This window comes from Biomphalaria glabrata, chromosome 9, assembly GCF_947242115.1.
Source record: "Biomphalaria glabrata chromosome 9, xgBioGlab47.1, whole genome shotgun sequence".
In the NCBI taxonomy this organism is placed as follows: domain Eukaryota; kingdom Metazoa; phylum Mollusca; class Gastropoda; family Planorbidae; genus Biomphalaria; species Biomphalaria glabrata.
In genome coordinates this window covers 15,514,537-15,533,119 of record NC_074719.1, presented here as the reverse complement: position 1 = coordinate 15,533,119, position 18,583 = coordinate 15,514,537, and the positions used below count along the sequence as shown (strand labels likewise).

Genomic DNA, 18,583 nt, shown 5'->3' with positions numbered 1-18,583 from the left:
TGGACAGCCTCCACCACGGGAAAGTGCGGTCAGGGCGCTTCATGCGCTCCCAGACTCCACGGGCTTTTTGAGACTTGTCCCAGCACTGAAACCACTTTTCCATTTCTGTTTTTTGAATTATAGCCAGGGCTTCATGAAAGCTTACAGCCTGTTCAGTGAGTGGAATTTGCCCTCCCTGGTGGGCCAAAGAGTCTGCTATTGTGTTGCCATCCGATGAATCTTCCTGTTTCTCAAAAAATTTTTTAAAGAGTTTGAAAAAACGAGCAACACAACTCCCTTTGGAAATGCAGCAAACCTCAGTGTACAATAAGAGTTGAACATGTTGCTCATCATTTGTTTCACAAACCTGTTGAAAGATGAGCTTATTTTCAAAATTTTATTTCATATTTTTATAATTAGATTCAAATAGGAATAAAATTGTGGGCTAAAATTTGAACAAGATGCTTGGGTTTATAAACTCACAATGTAAATAGTTGGGTAGATCTGGGTTTTCTTTATTCTAAATTACTTTTGAAGCCATTGTAGCGTCCAACCACTCATGGTGCCCCATATGTCGCAATAATCTACATAACTACACTATTTAGAAGTAATATTTCATCACTAAACAAAAAAAAGCCTTTTTTGAGTCACAGATAAGTTTTTAACAGTTTCAATCAGTTTTCAAACATAAGACCTATTTTTTTCTTTTTTTAAAAAAAGCTATGTAACTTTTGTTAGAGGCCACTAAAACATATTCTGCTTTGCCGTTTTTTTTTTTTAAAGTATGTTTGAATAGTAGAAAGTTATTTAATTGTTCATGAATATTCTTAAATTACTATTTGGGTATTGCTATATGTTCGTGAAAGCGACTTGGTTTCATTACCTGATTTGAAAACGTCATTCAAAGCAGATTATTGAAAGACTTTTTTATCTGATGGGAATTCAATACAACTAGGAGAGATTTAGACTATATATTTATATACCAGTGAGTTTTCCTCAATACCGACTTTATCAATGTTTTCATTGTTTAAAAAAGTTAAATTATTCTATTTGAATGATAGCTTTAGCGTTTTTTTTAAATTAACATTTACATATTAATATCTTTATAAATGTAGATCAAATATAATAAAGACACTAGATACCCTTCGATTACAGCAACAGAGTAAGAAGTGATAGAAAAAAGGAGGGCTACCCGAGCCAAATTTCTAACGTTGTTTTTCTTCTTAAATTAGAAGTAAGCAAACTATAATTTGTCTATAATTGATGAGCCAGATTAACTTTGAAGAAATTGTTTTGTTACAGTGCACCTCTAGTTTCTTCTTTCATTTCTACGTCCCACTTTTATGCCCAGTGCGCCCCTACCGCCTCTTTGGCTCCCAGCGCCCCCTCCCCCCCAATTTCACGAAATCCCCCCGCCCCCCGTTGAAGACCACTGCCCCATGGCGAACTTGACATCATTTAGTTTCAATATCTCTCTTTCTTTATCATTTTTTTTTTCGAAGTATCTAAAACTTTTTTTTTTCTCTGAAAAATTAGCAACACACGAGTTCATTTTTTCATTTTTTTTTGGGGGGGGGGGGTAAATTAAAATTATTTGCATTATATTTTTGTTTGTTATACGCTACCAATTATTATTATTATTATCGATTCATGTAGTTGATTATAAAAACAACGCATTGATTCAACAGCTCATCTAAACCAAACTAACAACAACAAAAATGTGCGATAAATTGTTGTACACAAAATGTTGAAACTTTGCGCGAGCTTCAATTAACTTTGTCTGCCCAGCGGCTAGTTTCTTGGGTTGGACAGCACTGTTGTAGTTTCTATTGATTGTCCAACACAGTTCAGCCCTGGGCCAACGGCTATACATCATTTTATTTAATTATACGGCTGTAAAAAAGGGGAGATTATCCGCTTCGTTAATGTTGTAAATAATGAAGTTATTTTTTGTAAATAGAGTCTTGTCACAACATAAACACTTATTAAAATAGTATTAGAGACCATCTTCGGAGGTCAGTTCATGAAATTAATCATGTAGCTTTAGAATTCTAAAAACAACAACAACATATTAAAGAAGTGGTCTGCACACAGAGGAAAATTAGCCTTTGCAACATTTTGAGCACAATAAAGGTGATTGTAAAGTTGATACTGCATAGCAACCAATGCTCAATATTAAACGTTACAGAAAGATAGCACTTACAGAACCGTGCGAGTTACAGTCTTTCCTTTAGGCTCCCACTAAATATGGGCTGCCTTTAACTTTTTTTTTCTCTAGGGAGATGTTGGCGGTTTTTTTTTTTTGGGGGGGGGGGGGAGTGAAGGGAGCCTAAGCTAGTGCATGAGCTTTTTATTTAACATGTCAGAATTTATTTTCAATGAACATTTACATTGGAATTTGGATAATCTTATCAGCAACATTGAATTTAAGGTAAGGTTTAGATTTGGCACAGAGTAATGGTCTGGGTTTTTATAGTCTAGTGTGTCAAAGGTTTACCTTTTCTTTCCTAATTCTTAAAAGGCTTTTTTTATTTCCACCCCACCCCAATTAAAAATATTTCGTTGACCACTGTTGTTAATCCTTATCGGAACTGTCAATAGTCGCTGAAGATGCATTACTGTCGTTTATAAATGAACTGAATTCTAGTGTGTAACATTTTGTTTTCCTCCCCCCCCTCCTTTTTTTCTCTCTCTCTAGGGAGAAATCTGTCAACCAGGAAAAGTGCATGGAAAAGCGTGAAGTTCTTTTTCGTCGTGTTTGGAGTCTTCTTTGTCTGCCTGACGCCAGTTGTCGTCTGCTTGGGGTTGGATTACTTCTACAACGTTCCAGGAGAGATTTATCGATTTCTGAACTTGGTAGCCATTATGAACTCCGGAATGAACTTTATTATTTTCGCCATTCTTAAAAGACAGTTTAGGCATACATTTTTGAAGCTTCTGGGTTTGAACGTTTGTAGGAAAACAGAATCCAACGATCAGGTTTCGCCATTGGCTGCTGTATCCAATACATCGTATCTGAAGTGATCAAAGACTTTCGCTCTTTTGTTTATAATTGTTATAGTGCTTTTTTTTTCAAACTATTATTATAAAAATTAATTCCTTGTTCCGCATGGTAGGACAAATTTGTACACTAGTGATGTTAGAGCATGGAATGTGCTGTCTGAGTCAGCCAGGAAAACCAGTGACTTGGCAGAGTTTAAGCCATTGATTAACATGCATGCAGAGGCGTAGCGAGAGGGCGCAAGGGGGGAACGATGCCCATGGCGCCACTTTCAGGGGGGGGGGGCGCCACACTTAGAGGCGCCAAAAAAATATTGTAGATATTTTAGTTAGGTAATACATTCTAAGATTATTTGTCTTACATTATTATTAAATACTTTTTTTTATTTTATTATGTGATGTTCATGGAAAAAGGGGGGGGGGGGAGGCAAGAAGTTTCTTTCCCCGGGCGCACATTTTGTTCACTACGCCTCTGCATGCATGATTAGACTGACCAAGGGACATGCGTATTTGAATAAACATCTATATTTTTAAAGGTAAGATAAGATAACTGTTTGCCGTATTCTAAATCTATAATAGTACTTGCAGTACACACCAGCTATGCCCTTTGATTTGTTCCCAGGCTTTATATTGTTTGTTTATTGCCGGGACATCCCCTTCTTTTTTTTTTATTTCAATAAACGGGACACATTTTAACAACCCACGAAAACATACTTTTTAGCCCGTCAGTTTGTGTATATGTTTCAATGAAATTCAACAGCCCTATCACTTTCTCCGGAACCTTCATTTTTGTTATTAAAAAAACAACAACTGCACATTGTAAGCCTTCCGAGTTGACGAGGAAAGATCCACTTCATAACTCCACCCCAGACTCACACAAGCACATTATCTTTTGGTCCCGTGAATTCTAGTAGTACTTTTACTTACCGCTCTCCCGCTCACAACATTTGATTTCTTAAATTATGAATTTAGGGAAATTGCGGTGTTACAGAGTATCATTCCTTGCGCTCTCTCTCGAAAAATTGTTAGAGAATGATCTAATTATCTACACAAGGCTTATCTACTCATTGCTTAGTACATTTTCTATTTTTAAACAAAATTAACTAAATACGACTAATTAATTAATTAATTGGTTACTTTTTTTTTTATATTGGTTCATGTGTTGTCATCGACAATGAATAATTGTGCAAAGTTTTAACCTGATCCGAGAATGGGAAGAGGGAGAAATAACGCGAACAAGATTTTTACCAAACAGACAGACGGAATGATTTGATACAAGCATAGTCACAAGAACAAACATGTCAAACGTCGCGTACTACACTTGGTGTTAAAAGGCCAGTAATTAGTTGATGCCCTAATATACTTTAACTAAATGTAATAAATAAGTTATAAAAAAATTAATTGAAATTCAAACAAAATAAGTTGTCTACAGTACAATTACAAGCTTTTAGCTTTCTCAATACGCTATGATCCTATCACTTGTCTCACTACGCTATGATCCTATCACTTGTCTCACTACGCTATGATCCTATCACTTGTCTCACTACGCAATGATCCTATCACTTGTCTCACTACGCTATGATCCTATCAAATGTCTCACTACGCTATGATCCTATCACTTGTCTCACTACGCTATGATCCTATCACTTGTCTCACTACGCTATGATCCTATCACTTGTCTCACTACGCTATGATCCTATCACTTGTCTCACTACGCTATGATCCTATCACTTGTCTCACTACGCTATGATCCTATCACTTGTCTCACTACGCTATGATCCTATCACTTGTCTCACTACGCTATGATCCTATCACTTGTCTCACTACGCTATGATCCTATCACATGTCTCACTTCGCTATGATCCTATCACATGTCTCACTACGCTATGATCCTATCACTTGTCTTACTACACTATGATCATATCACTTGTCTCACTACGCTATGATCCTATCACTTGTCTTACTACGCTATGATCCTATCACTTGTCTCACTACGCTATGATCCTATCACTTGTCTCACTACGCTATGATCCTATCACTTGTCTCACTACGCTATGATCCTATCACTTGTCTCACTACACTATGATCCTATCACTTGTCTCACTATGCTATGATCCTATCACATGTCTCACTATGCTATGATCCTATCACATGTCTCACTACGCTATGATCCTATCACATGTCTCGCTACGCTATGATCCTATCACTTGTCTGGACCAGTTGAGAAAAGGGCCGGGCTGGGAGAAAGAACGGGCTGGGAAAATGAAGGGGCTGGGAGAAAGAATGGGCTGGGAGAAAGAACGGGCTGGGAGAAAGAATGGGCTGGGAGAAAGAAGGGTTATCTGGGGGAATGTTACCGTGATCTCTCTTAAAATGCATTTATTACCAAAAAAAAGTTGAACGACTTGAATTCAAACTCAAGGCCGAACAGCCTTCTCAAGCCTACACACTAGCCACTCGTCTAGTAAAAGAGATATTTTGATCTTTAGCTAAGGCATTCCTGTTTTCTATTTCATTATCTCCTCCCTTATTCCTCTTTTTCTTAAGGATACATATTTCTCCATAAGGCTTTCTCTTCTTTTTCTATGCCACTGTATTTTGTTGTTGCTACACTCCTAAAGTTTTGTAACTTGTATGCTTTTATAAAATTACTTATAAATTATTAGCATGGCTTTTATTTTAAGTAATCTCATAAAAATAGTGTTGAAGCATACAAAGTTTTATAGATCTCACCTTTTTTCTGTAGCGTAGCAAGTACATAGAAAAGTATGAATCCAGCTGGAATAACCAACTGTCTTTACTTCTTCAATAAATGTCTTTATAGTGTGGACACATTGGTTTCAAACTCAGGATCATTGGTTCAAAATGTTTGGAGCTCAAATTTGTCATTGTATGTGACTGGATACAATGAACTGATAGGACTCATAAAATCCACTACTTTCAAACAGTCTACTAAAAGCATACATTAATTTCAGTAATAAACATTTGTATCAGACACAGACTGACATTCAAATAGATAAACCAAGCTACTAGTTTTATTATATTTTTATTTTAAAAAAATATGAACCCATGAAATAAAGAAATAGTTCAAAAGTTTTTCCAAGGAATTCAAACTACTAGGCATAACATTGAAGTACTGCCAATAAATCCAGACAACAATGTTATGTATTTATTGCAGGATACAAAGTATTCTTTGTAGGTGTATAAAGTACCATTAAATACAAGCTTTGATCAGATGTACACAAAATTATTTTTTTTATTGATAATTAACTGATATTCCTTCAACAATATATATTAAAAAACAACAACCCAACAATGTTAAGTAACAACCATTTAGAGACTATACAAAGAATATGTTTTTACAAAGATGAACCCCCCAAAATGTCTGTGATACAAAATCAACTTCAAAGAAGGTAAAGACAACGACATGGTTTGATGTCCATCAAATGTAAGGCACATGTTAAAAGTACTAGGTGAATAAGTCTGAAGCACATATACACATACAACAACAAATACACATGACCAGTTATTATAGAATATGTCATATAGAGCAATCATCCTTTTACATTCAGCAATGAACCAAGCAAACATTGTGTCCATAAGAATTCAACTCAATAAAATGGTTATTCCTACTAACATAAATAAAAACAAAAGAAGAGGCTACCAATAATGTTGTGTAGAATTGATAGTTACTGATATATTAAGTCTCTGGTTAAGATTTGAGCTTGACTTCATTAAAAAAAAACAACTAGGTGTATCATTAATAAAAATGAAGATGACAATAGAAAAAAAAAAATCAACACATTTTTGTACTTACAAGTGGGACCATTTTGTTCATTGTCTAAAAATGTAATTGTACACCTTTAAACAAATGTTCAAAAGGTGTTAAATGATAAGGAGAAGACGATTTGAAAGTCAAAGATACAATTATGTTCTGCCTATATGTGGATCTATTCAAGATGTCATTATCGAAACATTCACACTAGCAATAAATGTTTTCAATAGAACTTGAATACTGGCTTGAGTGCAAATATCGTTGAACTATATATAGAGACAGCTAATGGGCCACAGTGATGTAACATGATACTATCATCTACAGCATATCAATCATGGTTAGCTGAGACTCAGATGTGAATGATGAATGTGGTCTAATACTGTATATGGTTAACAATCTACAACCTATTAGTAGGGGTATGCTGAGACTGAGATGTGAATGATGAATGTGGTCTGATACTGTATATGGCGATTGCTGCTGTCATATGAGCGTGCTCGAACTGTAATCATGTAAGTAGAACTGTCCTTGAGAGGCTCCATGGTGTACACAATGCCCCGGCCTTCATCTGTTCTGATCAGAAACTCCATTTGGGGATCATTTAACAGTACAGTAAAGACAGTCTGTGGATAATTAAACATGGTCAGTATTTAAAAATTTATAATGAACAAATTATATGACATTGAAATGAATTTTAAAAAATTGTCTGCTGGGTGGAGCTTGAAAAAGTAATGTCTTAGGATTTAAATGAATATAACTAATATATATATATATATATTTTATTCTGTGTCCAAAATAAAAATCTATCTCCCCAGACAGATATATATATATAAATGTATTTGTTTTAGCTCACCTCATTTTAAGCCTTACAACTTCTTAACAATAATATAAATAAAAATGAGTTCCTAACATAATATGTAAATCTTCAATAATAACAGTCATGGTGTTGAAAACATAAAGTTTGTTAATTTCATAATGTGACTCCAGTTTCAAAGGAAACTGTGGAACACAGACAATAAACTGATCATCTGAATTCTCTTGAACACAATGTAACATTCAAAATAAAAATGTGAAGATATTAAGAAATACAATTAGATGAAAACAACACAAGAACTCATTGCTTGATGCTTGCCTAAAGTGCATCCTTTTTTTTCTTCTACCTAGTGCTGTTGTTACTTAAACTACTAGAATTAATTCCCTTGTTCATGAAACACTTTTTTTTTTAAATATAGATTTTTGTATACATTTCTTTATAATCTTTAAACTTATTTTCTATATATTTAAATGTTGAAACCAATCCAAATCTAAAACAACATTTTTTGTATATGGAAACAAGATATTTCATCCTGCAGTCATTGGTGGTGGTGACAAAAAGAGCATTGCCATGTATGGAGCATAAAAAAGAATATCCAAAAAACAAAAAATGGTGGGAGAAAAGTGATTCAAACCCAATCTCTGATTAAACAACATGAAAGAGTGGACTGGCTTCTCTCTAGACTAAGGATAGTGACCAGGAAGAAAGAAGGGATTGGGTTATGCTAACCAGAAGTCATAATGATGAACCCAGGGTTAAAGATAATTGAAATAGTTGCAAAATAAATAAACTTTTAATAAAATACTACTACAGAAGTATGGTAGGACTGGATTCAAAATGTAATTACTTAAAATGATTTCAGTTATCTAACAATTGTAATATAGATTCAAATATTTGATAAAATTGTGCAATTTGACAGTTTATTTCACAAGATAAATTTTTAATAAATTTAAAAAAAAAAAGTATAGTTACTTGTATAATAATAAATATACTTAGAATAATTTCTATGAAAAATTTAAGCAAATAAATTTAAAATGTAAGTAAACATATTTTTTTTTAAAATTATATATCGTACATAACAATTTTTAATTTATGGTATATCTACATTTAGTTTGCAAGATGCTAGTATACAACTTTATTGCTTTCTACTCTATTCTGTGGTTTATTATTACTATTAGTTTAATTTTTAAATTTCTGGATATATTTGATTTGACATTTTTGCTCCAATGTTCAGTATTCTATTTGTTTATAGTTGAGGACTACTTACATAAGGTAAGTATTGATCATGTTGATTGTATGCAGTCAAGCGAATCAAGTCCTGCCTGTCTTTGCTGCCTGCAGGTAAGGCAATGGTCTTGAACTCTATTATGTCTGCATATTTGGCTCCAGGTGGACAAGGGATATTAGGGTCAACACATTCCAACACACAGTAGCTAAAAGAATCAAAGTGAAAATACAAAATCTTTCAATCATTTAACATCTTCATTTCAATATAAAAAACAAAGATAATTCAATAATCCTGGGCTTTGACAAAAATGAAAACATATTCCATTAAATGATTTATTTTTTATATAGTCTGTCTCCATATATTTTAAAGCATGCTCAGTTTACTGTGGTCGAATGCCCTTTGTATATGTGTGGTCAAGTTTTTGTGCTGCCCTTTAGATGCTCAGAAGAGACAACTCAAGTTACATCTTGAATAAAACAGTTCCTAGTCTACATCTGGATTTGAACTGCAAACCCATGCAGTTTATGCCAGCTGGCTACCTTCATATTCTGTTCTTGTATTTATCTTGGTCTAATTAAAAAAAGATTGTGTTGTTTTATTTTGTCATTTAAAAACAAACTATTGAAACACTTCATATCAAAACTGTTTCTGACAATGTAGTTTGTACTTTGAACTCATACATGTGACATTTACATATTGATTAGTTTTCTCAATTCTGTTACAAAACAGGTCTCAGTTATGCACACAGAAAATAGAATAAATTTTACTTTGTAGTAGGATCTCTTGCATAATCAGGAGGACATGGGATGTCTATACAAGTATAAGAACCTCTCTGGTTGAAGCACATTTTCTCTGGACCACAGTTCACATTTTGTTCAACACATTCATTGATATCTGAAGTCAAAAGTATTGATATGATTCAGTCTACAGTATACATACAATACATAAGTCTACAGACAGACTATGTGATAAGTATAATGTCTTTTCCTTTATAATGTCAATGAAAGCTACTTGAAAACTACATTGTTAACATAATGTCTGTTAGAGCTTGTAACTCAATTAGAATGCAAAATGAACAAATCAGAAATGATAGGTAAAAATACATTTCTCAATACTTCAACAGTTACACATTGGTTTTTAACTATAAGATCAGTAATAGAATAGAATGATCCCATTTTATATTCAATAACATCAATGCAATTAAATTAAAGACCAAATCTAATTGCTCCAAAGCACCAACCTTTACAAGAGTAACCATCTTTCTCCAACCTATATCCAGGTGGACATGAGCATGTATAGCTTCCTCTTGTGTTGGTACAGTTATGCTGACAGACTGATACCACCTCAGCACATTCATCCCGATCTAAAACACAATAAATATCACATCATGTGGAGTGCTCAAGACAATGTGCTAATGAAATGAATCTTATTGCTATTAGTAGAGCTTACTTACTTAAGTTGTTAGTGAAAAAAAGGGCTAGTTAATTTGTATTTTTTTCCATTGAACACTTAAAAAAAAAAGTAACTGACAATCTGGAAACTTGTGCTGATTAAGTGCTGGCTAGAGCTAAAGACACAAACTAACTAGAATCAATATATATATGTATAAAAGAAGGCAAGATAAAAACACAAACATAAACTGAAAGATTAATGGCTAAAATATCAGAAATATATCAATCACCTATACAACTGGATTGGTCATTAGAATCTTTCTGGAAACCTTCTGGGCAACTATCAGGAATGGACAATAAATTTCTGTTCTTTCTTCTTCGCCAAGACTTGGGTGTTGGAAAGTAATACTTCTCATACTTTGATGTTGTCATCAAGTCCATTGTTCTAGGAGTATTTAACACATAGAATCCATATTTTTCTGATTCTTTGTCAGCAGACTCCAGGGCAGATAATCCTTGGTTCTTTTTCAACTTTCCATTAATCTGAAGGGGTTTGGGTTTCCTGGCTACAACAGTTTTCCTTCGTGGCTTTTTAGTTATTGACTCCAGACTAAGGGCGGAGGTTTCGGAACTCCTTTTCTCCTCCTGTTGCCTTGCCATCTGCTGTTGCTGAGCCAGCTGTTCTTCAAGATGTTGCCTGTTTGCCAAGTCTTCAAGGAATTGCTGCTGAGCTTTCATTTTTTTGAAAGCCTCATCATCTGCTGGAAGAACTCGACCAGGCTCAAGAAATTCCAAACCTAGAATCAAATGTGAATAGTGTCAGAAACTGACAGCATCACAGGAATAAAGCATGACAGCCACTTCCTTCACACTAATAGTCCTTAAGCCAATGAAAGAAAAATTGTCAAAGTTTAATATGAATAAGTTTAATAAGTCATGAAAATAATGAAAATTTTTCATTTCTGAGTTTGTAAAAATTGCTTTTAAGAATTTATTACAGATTGTATTAATTTAAAAATTACTGAGGAGCAATGAATTATTTTTTTGTTCAATTGAAAACCTTGTTTTAGCAGATAGATGTTTTTCCTATGTCAGATATTATATATATTTTTTTTTATAAACAATCATTTAGAAGAACATTGATAATAAAAGCAAGGACATGCTTCTATTTCTGTAGGATAACAATAAGAGAGACAACATCAAGGTTACTTTACATTCATTCTTTAGACATAGAACAATGTGACTAGTAGAACAAAAATGACATCCAATGCAGCTTACAACATGCTTGTAAAAAATAGATTAGCTTAGTGCAGGCCTTAGAAAATGTCTACATTCACAATCAACTATTGATCACATGACTAGTCACACTATGATATACAGTTAATATAAAACCACTTTTTCATTTTGTGTTAGTTGAACATATAAAGTAAAAAAAAATAAAGGGATTGACATTTGAATAATCACTTTAAACACAGCAATACAATGTTGAAACAAATCAAATCTAGGACTTGGTTTAGATACAATTATTGAAAAAAAAAGCCTACATAATAAGGCTTTCTATTCCATGCAAAGGTTGAAAAATGTCTATTTAATATTACTTTTTTTATTTACTAAAAATAAATATGTACAAATTTTAATTGTTAACATTTATGGAATGATTTTATAATATTGACAGTAAATGGAAACTGGAAAGCAATGTTATAAGGTCTATTGAGAGCAGTGTTAACTCTTGACAACTTCGAAGTGTCCTAAATATGTTTTGTCTTTAACAACTTTAACTCCTACACATTTATAACAAGTAGATCAAATTAATCTAAATTGTGTTTCTACATATTTTAGTGAGGGAGCAAAGTTTCAACAACAGTTATGTGTATACAAACATCAAAGCACTCAACATAATATTTAAAGTCGGACACTGAACTGAACTTAGTGTAATACATAAAGTCAAACTATGAACAAAGGAATACATTTATAAATAGCTTAGCAATGACAGATTGTTCCTTCTAAAGACAATTTGAGATCCTTGTTTACATTTTGAAAAACAAGATATATAAATGAGATTCAAAATTGATTTAAAACATTTTGATTTCTATATTTCATCAATACATTTCCTGTATTAAAAAAGTGTTTTCATCATTTAAAAAAACACAATTAGTTTTTAGGAAAGAAAAAAAAAAGGTATTAATAGACTAAGACAAAGGTCACAAGCAATATGTAATAGCTACAGCAGCACTCTAACCAGCACAAGACTTCCTGTCTGCAAGCTGCAGCTGCCCAGGTGGACACAGACACTCATAGCTGCCCCAAGTATTGCGACAACGATAGAGACAGACGCGGGGACTAAGTCGGCATTCATCAATATCTGGAACAATAAGTGAACTACTGTTCCTTATCTTTTCATTTTAAAAATCCAAACCATTAATTGTTATTTCTTTAGCACAATGTTTTAGATCAGTGATGCCCAACCTAATTCAACCTGCGGGCCAAATTAATGAAAAGGTACAAAAATGAAAAGAAATTGACCTAAAAACAATCTTAATAGAAACCGGTTGATCTAGTAGTTACTACTTACTGTGCTTATATTAATTAATGGGATATCTCTACTTAAAATGTGAGCAAAATTATAGCTAGCTAGCTAGCCAACGATTCATTTTCTTGTCTCTTTTTAGTAAATATTCCCATCGATCCTCCAATTTCTAGGATCAGTTTAAAAATCTTTTTATTCGCGCACAAACTAAATGATTAAGGTCATGGTGCCAATCCATCAGAGGGCCCTAAAGTAGATACGTTTCTCAACATTTTGTTGTTTTATTTTGGAAAAGAGGGGGATTTTCTACTCTTTGTGCCGACCATTTCGGCAGGCCAGATGGAACCTTGTCTGGCCCGCGGGCCGTATTTTGGGCATCACTGTTTTAGATGATTCAATGTCAATGTTGTATGATCATTTGTAATGTTAAACTCATTTCATATGAATTACAATTATTGCAATTTACAATAACTTTTCTACACATAATTTACAAAAATATTTAATTTAAAGTATACATTTTTTTTTTTTACAAAATCCAATCCAAGTCTTCTGTTAAGTTGAAATAAAATTCAGATTTAAGCAAAATATAAAAAATCCTTTAAAAAAAAAAAAAAAAAAAGCTAATATATATAAGGAAGAACTCCACCTTTACAACTATATATATATATATATATATATATATATATATATATATATATATATATATATATATATATCAATAATGTAGAATTTATTTCCCTTATCTGGTATCAAACAAAATAATTAATTACCAATAATTAATTTGTTAATTGATTCATGTTTGTTAGGTACACTTAATAATTGTATAAGTATCAACTGGATCAGAGAATGTATGGGGGAGAAGATATAAAAACAACAAATTGAAAATAACTTCATTAAAACATTGGGGAAATAGGATCAAAAGGTCAAGATATGATGTGACTTGAAGCCAATATAAAATCAATTAATATTTATCAATAGTGAAACAAAAATTGTCTATGAACATTCGTTTCAACATATGCAAAGGATTAGGACATATTTTTCTGTGTTTTGTACAGCTTGAAAATCAACATTAAATGTAATTGATCTAAAAGCAACATTCTACTCCATAGACTCTAAATAGGAAATAATAGAAGTCTCACAACTAAAGTAGAGATTTTTTGGAATGATTTATTAGTAATGAGACATACCTATGCATGGTTGGCCTGGCCCTCGAGAAGTGAACCCTGCAGGACAGTCACAGCGGTAGGCACCATCAGTATTGACACAGAGTTGGTTGTAGTAACATTTATGTTGTCTCTCCCCACATTCATCAATATCTGGACAGATTATAGAACACTAGGTACAGCTTATACATTTAACAGTGAATAAAGTTTATAGTATTTTGTATGAAGTTACTTTCACTTTGATAGGCTTTAAACTAGTCATAGTGTAAAATAGATAGGCAAGGTTTTATAATAATTTCTAAGAGGTATACAAACAGTTGGTAGAGTTTATGTGTAGTGTGAAAGGTTATGGGTACTGAAAGGGATGATAACAATTTGAAACAGAGTGCTGAAAATTGCTACACAGAGATGAAGATAGCTTAAGTTCTTTTTCACTAATTGTGAAACAAAATGTGAGTACCGATATGTAATAAAAATGTTATATATTTTAAAATAATTCTAGACAAATAAACATTTAAATTAAGAACATATAAAATCATTTGCAAATAGATTTGCAACTTTAGTGTTTCTGATAGTACACATTAGAAAAGTTTCAATGAGTGCTTAATGAGTGAAAAAATATTTGTCTTTCTAAATTGTCTTTCTAAATTGTGTTTAAATAAATAACAAATCCTAATGGGTATAAGAATTTTAAATTAGATTTTTAATAAATCTATGAGTTGATCCAAATCAAATTGGTACCCCCTAGAAATCAAATAAAGAATAAGATACAAAAATATGAAACTGTCAACATGCTATGAACAAAATTAATTCACATTAATGGCATAATACTATAAAGAAAAAAATAGGCCTACCTTGACATTGACCTGACTCTGTCCTCTTGTAGCCTGTAGGACATGTCTTTAGACAAGTGAAGCTTCCTTCTTTGTTGATACACTCCTCACCAGATCGACAGTTACTTCCCCCTTCATAACACTCATTTATGTCTAAATATATTCCAGAACAAGAAAAGTTTTATCTCAAATCTTTATTAAACAAAATACATTTTGTACAATTGTTAAATGAAATATAAGTACAAAATGTATAGCTCAAGAAAATTACTAATTCATCAACAGTAATAAATAACTTTGAAAAGTACACTAAAAGAGAGCTTGTGTACCTCTACAGACTCGACCATTCAAAAGTTGATAGCCAGAAGGACAGGAACACATAAAACTGCCCTTTGTGTTCACACATGTATGTGAACAGGGAGATGTGATCATGTCACACTCATCTAGGTCTGTTGAAGAAAAGGAAAACACTTTCTTCAGCCAAACATACGTAAGTCAAATTGTTTTTTTTTTTTTGTTAGAAACAGTGCATTAAATGTCTAGTTGAATGTGGTTGAAAGAACTTACCAACACATTTTCCATTATCTCCAAGTCTATATCCAGGCAGACAGGTACACCTGTAGCTTCCAACAAGGTTCTGACAGCTTTGTTCACATATACTTGGGTTTTCAATACACTCATTACGATCTGGTTAAACAAAATGTGAGTACGTAAAAAAAAGTTATTTTAAAATAATTCTAGACAAATAAACATTTGAATGCCATGTATAAATTCTAAGTTAAATGGTTGAACAATCTGACTTATTACACAAAAAAGAAAGTTAATACTGAATGTTGTGTACTTAAGTCAAAAAAAGAAAAAAACTCAAGAAAAGGTGGTGGGAATATTTGGCAATACCAAAAAAAAAAACCCCAAAAGATTTTAAAAGTCAACTTTTAGTCAATTAGAACAAACAAATGCTCATTCTTAATATTTCAAATCTAAAGCCCTTTACAACTGTAATTTGAATGAAAGATACAAAGCTATTTCAAGAAATAACACTTAGAACTACAGTCACTTTTGGTGAACCCCTGAGTCTAACTACTTCATGAACCTCATTAATGAGGCTACTTAAGCAAAGTGTATTTTAATCAAGTTCCAGTAGATCATGGGTTCACCTGACTTGGATATGAAAAATATTAAGTGCTGGGTCATACTTCCTATTCTTCAAAAGCCACTAGATACTTTTGTCCAAACAGAAACTAATGACCAATATCTGTCTCGCTGACTGCTCATTAAGAATAAAAAAAAACATACAAACTTCTAAGTTAATAACTGTAGTCAGGTTTCTCATTCAATTAATATCAGTATCATTGAATCTGAGCAAAGTTTCAACTTACCAACACAAAGATCCCCTTTCTCATCTCTTTTAAATCCTTTAGGACATGCATTGACACAGCGGAATGACCCAGGAGTGTTGAGACAGTCCATATCAGGCCCACAGTCTGTCTGACTTAGACTGCACTCATTGATATCTAAAAGAATAGAAATGCTAACACTGAAGAGGATACCAGTTGATTTAACACTTAGGTATGCTTATATATATGTTTTGGGACACTAAAACAAAGTTTTAAATATATAAATAGTGGATCATGATGTTTGCCTCAAGAATTGAAAATAATTAGTCTAATTAGTTGAACTCAATACCAGAATTAATGAGAAAAGTGTGAGATAGTAAGTTAGTTCATGACAGAAATTAAGTGCCTCTGGTTTATCTTAGTGTAAGGTCTTGCAAATTTAGTCAACGAAGTAGCTATAAGCAAAAAATTATGCTGCAATAGTACTAGAAAAACTTCAAGTTAATATCTTGACAATGTCCATGTCAACAAGCCAGACAGGACTGGCTAAATCCATGTAGACATGTGAATTTCAATGCCGGACTTAAAAATCCCATGTTAATATTCAAATGTGAGACTGTAATAAAACACCTACACTCAGTCCCAAATAAGAACATAACAGTAAACATAATCTGTATGATGAATAAATATCTAGTCTTTAAATCTGAAATTCTAGCTACTAAAGCCAAAAAGCCTCATATTATGTTCTAGTAGACTATAGCATAATATCAGAGAAAATTAAAACTGAGTTAAAAATTATTTTGAGAAATACACATATAGCACAATGTTATTTTCTAGACATATCTATCCTGTCATTGACTATATGAATTTGTCATGAAATGTAAATGATTTCTTTACCTTGACAAGTTCTAGAATCTTGTGACAGTAAAAATCCAATTGGACAAGAGCATGTGAAACTGCCTGGCCCATTCAAACAAATATGACTGCAAGGATTGGACTGTGCACACTCATCATCATCTGAGACGACAATAGTGAATAGAAAATAATGTACAACAGAAGTGATGATGAAGAATACATACATGTTACCAACTTTAGTTACTAATCATTATAACAAACAAACAAACAAAAAAACGCTTACTAAACTAACATGATTTATTGCGTAAAGAATCAGAGTCTAGTTACTAATCATTATAAAAAACAAACAAACAAAAAAACACTTACTAAACTGACATGATTTATTGCGTAAAAAAACAGAGTCCCTACCTTTACAGTAAGATTGTCTTGACTCCAGTTGAAAGCCTGTAGGACATCTATTGCTTGGCTTACCTGAATGTCAGAGAAAGAGTATAAACTCACAAAAGCAAAGCAAAAAAAAAAAAAAAAAAGAGTACTTTTTAAAAACGAAGCTTATTTAAGGGAAAGCATCACTAATTACTGCTATTTATCTGAAAATTACAGGGTTTAGTTCTCTTTCTTCTATATAAAACAAAATTAATTTATTAGTACTAAATGACTAAATAAGTGGTTAATTTTTTGAATCATTAGTGTATTATCATCGACTATGAATAATTATGCAAAATTTTAGCTTAATCTGAGAATGGGAAGTGGGAGAAAAAAAGTGTCAAAATGTAATAAAGGGATTGAATCCATACATACATCCACATCTCTCATTAAATAGCATTTATTCCCCTTATTTTCATATCAAACAAAATAATTAATCACAAACAATTAATTAACTAATTGGTAATTTTTTTTTACTGAATTATATCTTTTCAGATTTAATAAATAATTGTGTAAAGTTTTAACTTGATCCGAGAATGGGAAATGGGAGAAAAAACATGTTCAAACTTTTTACCAGACAGATAGACAGACAAAGTTGATATAAGCTTTGTAAAAATAAACATAATAAATGAAATGTTCAACACATTGATATCTAATCATTTTATGTACAGCAATTTTATTGCCAAAAATGAAGCAAAAGTTTTGCTTTTGATGTATTTACTGCTATATTTATTTACTGACCTGGTCCAATGGAAGCCTCTATAACATAAGAGATAGCATCATCCCCAGGCACTATCTCCACTTGTAGTCCTTTAGTAGTCAGCTGCTGGACCAAGTATGGCATCTGACCCAGAGTGCTCTCATAGTTGATGGTGTGGTTCCAGGCATACGGGAGAATGACACCATCTCCACTGAAGGATCGTGAGGAGTGAGCATAAATTGTACCTAGGACAAAGATAGATTACTTCAGTATGTTTTAGGCAGCAGAAAAGGGGAAAAACCACTTTTACATTACTAATGATCTTAAAAACTGAAAGTGCTATTAAAAATACAATTTCACCAAAAAATAGTAGGTCAACATTTACCTGGACCTGTCTGAATGTATTCCTCCTGGAATGGTCTGAGGTGGATGTTTTTAAATGGACCCAGTTCTGGCACCTCTCCTCTAATGATCACATCAAACTGAAGATTTCCCTTGGAGTCAGTGCCACTGATGTAGTGAGACATTTTCAAGACTTCACCTAAACAATGTGTCAAGGAC

At 32.7% G+C, this 18,583-nt stretch overlaps 2 protein-coding genes across 4 annotated transcripts in view; one reads left to right on the top strand and one right to left on the bottom strand.

The window, feature by feature from the left end:
- Positions 1 to 3,218, top strand: part of LOC129928023 (beta-1 adrenergic receptor-like) — a 28,538-nt gene extending 25,320 nt beyond the window's left edge. The window contains exon 3 of the mRNA XM_056039888.1: positions 2,678 to 3,218. Within this exon, the coding sequence (XP_055895863.1) occupies positions 2,678 to 3,003 (326 nt within the window). The 3' untranslated portion in view covers positions 3,004 to 3,218. The remainder of the gene's footprint in view (positions 1 to 2,677) is intronic.
- A 2,791-nt stretch (positions 3,219 to 6,009) lies between these two features.
- The window catches only part of LOC106065426 (hemicentin-1-like), a 93,221-nt gene continuing 80,647 nt past the window's right edge, over positions 6,010 to 18,583 (bottom strand). For 2 of the 3 annotated variants that reach the window (XM_056039861.1, XM_056039862.1), the window contains 15 exons: positions 18,408 to 18,563; positions 18,064 to 18,267; positions 17,305 to 17,367; positions 16,939 to 17,058; positions 16,084 to 16,218; positions 15,272 to 15,391; positions 15,034 to 15,153; positions 14,729 to 14,860; positions 13,899 to 14,027; positions 12,424 to 12,546; positions 10,475 to 10,981; positions 10,034 to 10,156; positions 9,561 to 9,687; positions 8,833 to 8,998; positions 6,010 to 7,374 (listed from right to left, as the gene is read on the bottom strand). In XM_056039861.1, the coding sequence (XP_055895836.1) occupies positions 7,162 to 7,374; positions 8,833 to 8,998; positions 9,561 to 9,687; positions 10,034 to 10,156; positions 10,475 to 10,981; positions 12,424 to 12,546; positions 13,899 to 14,027; positions 14,729 to 14,860; positions 15,034 to 15,153; positions 15,272 to 15,391; positions 16,084 to 16,218; positions 16,939 to 17,058; positions 17,305 to 17,367; positions 18,064 to 18,267; positions 18,408 to 18,563 (2,438 nt within the window). In that variant the 3' untranslated portion in view covers positions 6,010 to 7,161. The remainder of the gene's footprint in view (positions 7,375 to 8,832; positions 8,999 to 9,560; positions 9,688 to 10,033; positions 10,157 to 10,474; positions 10,982 to 12,423; positions 12,547 to 13,898; positions 14,028 to 14,728; positions 14,861 to 15,033; positions 15,154 to 15,271; positions 15,392 to 16,083; positions 16,219 to 16,938; positions 17,059 to 17,304; positions 17,368 to 18,063; positions 18,268 to 18,407; positions 18,564 to 18,583) is intronic. The other variant, XM_056039863.1, reaches the window with a different exon arrangement.